We start from the raw sequence: 2,485 nt of genomic DNA, 5'->3' as shown, positions 1-2,485 counted from the left end.
AGATCTGATGGCACTGGATTAAGCTGACTCTGAAGATTCCCAGTCGGCCCATTAAATGCCTGAGAAACCAAGCGCAGTGGTGGTAGAGTTAACTTAGCGTGTGTGTGTCTGTGTGTGTGTGTGTGTGTGTGTCTGTGTGTGTGTGTGTGTGTGTGTGTGTGTGTGTGTGTGATAAAACCCACTTCAGTCGGAGTTCACGACTGCCGCAGGAGAGGCGTAGGAAAGTGGAAACGCAGCAGCCTGTGAGTTGAGCGTATGTGTGTGTGTGTGTGTGTGTGTGCAGCATGTGAGTTGCGCTCCTGCCTAACCTCGCCGTCCTCCTTCCTGCTGCAGCCTTTACGCCTGGCGTTGGCGAGAAAGCAGCTGGTCTCAGCAGCGATGCCCTGACCCACCAGTAGCTCTGTTCTCCCTTGGAGGTCGCCCAGAGCCAGCCCCTCAAAGCGGTAGCTGTGTGTTTGGGTTCCAGTTCACAGAGGGGGGGTAGGTTACCAGGGGTTACCGAGGGCCGCCTCAGGCTACGGCTCCCAGCACCAGGCAGCTCCTCAGCCAATCAGACGGCAGCACAGCCCTCGTGGGTAGAGGTCGGAGGTCGTGTGGATGTTAGTAAGGGCGCCTGAGCAGGACCCCGACATTAGCCTTGGGATCAGCGCTTGGAGCCAGCAGGGAGCACTCACTGCCTTTACACACACACACACACACACACTCACTCACTCACTTACACACACATACACATGCACACACAAATGGGCAGATTACAGCTTTCTTACACACACACACACACACACACACACACCATCTCTGATGGCTGAGTGCATAATTGCATAGTTTGGTTTCTAATATGATCCCAACGGGGTCTAACTCCACTATTGATGAAAAGAAAATAGAGGTGTTCTGGATAAGAACACAAGGCCAAGTTCTATTCAGCTCAGTGCCAATACTGCAGCACTGCATGGTGTTCCACTCTTGACATCTCATCCCACCTGCCTCTCGTCCCCACCTGCCTCTCGTCCCCACCTGCCTCTCGTCCCCACCTGCCCACCTGCCTCTCGCCCCACCTGCCCACCTGCCTCTCGCCCCACCTGCCTCTCGTCCCCACCTGCCCACCTGCCTCTTGTCCCCACCTGCCCACCTGCCTCTCGTCCCCACCTGCCTCTTGTCCCCACCTGCCCACCTGCCTCTCGTCCCCACCTGCCTCTCGTCCCCACCTGCCTCTCATCCCCACCTGTCCACCTGCCTCTCGTCCCCACCTGCCTCTCGTCCCCACCTGCCCACCTGCCTCTCGTCCCACCTGCCTCTCATCCCCACCTGCCTCTCATCCCCACCTGCCTCATCCCCACCTGCCTCTCGTCCCCACCTGCCTCTCGTCCCCACCTGCCCACCTGCCTCTCATCCCCACCTGCCTCTCATCCCCACCTGCCTCCTGGATCCCCCACCTGCCTCCTGGGTCCCCACCTGCCTCTGGGTCCCCACCTGCCTCATCCCCACCTGCCTCCTGGGTCCCCACCTGCCTCCTGGGTCCCCACCTGCCCACCTGCCTCTGGGTCCCCACCTGCCTCTGGGTCCCCACCTGCCTCTGGAGTCCCCACCTGCCTCTCGTCCCCACCTGCCCACCTGCCTCTTGTCCCCACCTGCCCACCTGCCTCTCGTCCCCACCTGCCTCTCATCCCCACCTGCCTCCCGTCCCCACCTGCCCACCTGCCTCTGGGTCCCCACCTGCTCTGGTCCCCACCTGCCTCTCATCCCCACCTGCCTCATCCCCACCTGCCTCCTGGGTCCCCACCTGCCTCTGGGTCCCCACCTGCCTCTGGTCCCCACCTGCCTCCTCGTCCCCACCTGCCTCCTGGTCCCCACCTGCCCACCTGCTCTCATCCCCACCTGCCTCCTCATCCCCACCTGCCTCTGGGTCCCCACCTGCCTCTGGAGTCCCCACCTGCCTCCTGGGTCCCCACCTGCCTCTCATCCCCACCTGCCTCTCGTCCCCACCTGCCTCTCATCCCCTGCCTCTCGTCCCCACACCTGCCTCTCGTCCCCACCTGCCTCTCGTCCCCACCTGCCCTGCCTCTCGTCCCCACCTGCCTCTCGTCCCCACCTGCCCACCTGCCTCTCGTCCCCACCTGCCTCTCGTCCCCACCTGCCTCTCGTCCCACCTGCCTCTCGTCCCCACCTGCCTCTCGTCCCCACCAAAGCCGCCTCTCATACGTCATGTTGTGATCTGCACTCAGCTGACTTCATTAAATTAGCCACCGCTACGGCTACATCCTCATATTGGACTGGACCTCTTCTTCCTCTTCTTCACCTTCCTCTTCTTCTTCCTCCTCTTCCCCCTCTTCCTTTTCCCCTTTTCTTCCTCTTCCTCTTCCTCTTCCTTTTTCCGTCTTCTTCTTCCTCTTCTTCTTCTTCTTCTTCATCTTAGCGCTACTAATCTGCACTGGACTGGACTGGACTGCTCTGGATCCAATTCAACGTGATTCTGGTCTTGATCCAG

General features: G+C 60.7%; 1 protein-coding gene across 1 annotated transcript in view; it reads left to right on the top strand.

The window, feature by feature from the left end:
• Window positions 1–2,211, top strand: part of tcf7l2 (transcription factor 7 like 2) — a 184,778-nt gene extending 182,567 nt beyond the window's left edge. Inside the window, 1 exon segment of the mRNA XM_048268763.1 lies at window positions 925–2,211. Coding sequence (XP_048124720.1) covers window positions 925–2,211 — 1,287 coding nt within the window.
• Window positions 2,212–2,485: the final 274 nt, after the last annotated feature.

Source organism: Alosa alosa, chromosome 17, assembly GCF_017589495.1.
Source record: "Alosa alosa isolate M-15738 ecotype Scorff River chromosome 17, AALO_Geno_1.1, whole genome shotgun sequence".
Lineage (NCBI taxonomy): Eukaryota > Metazoa > Chordata > Actinopteri > Clupeiformes > Clupeidae > Alosa > Alosa alosa.
The sequence above is the reverse complement of the archived record's forward strand: the minus strand, read 5'-3'. Positions and strand labels throughout refer to the sequence as shown.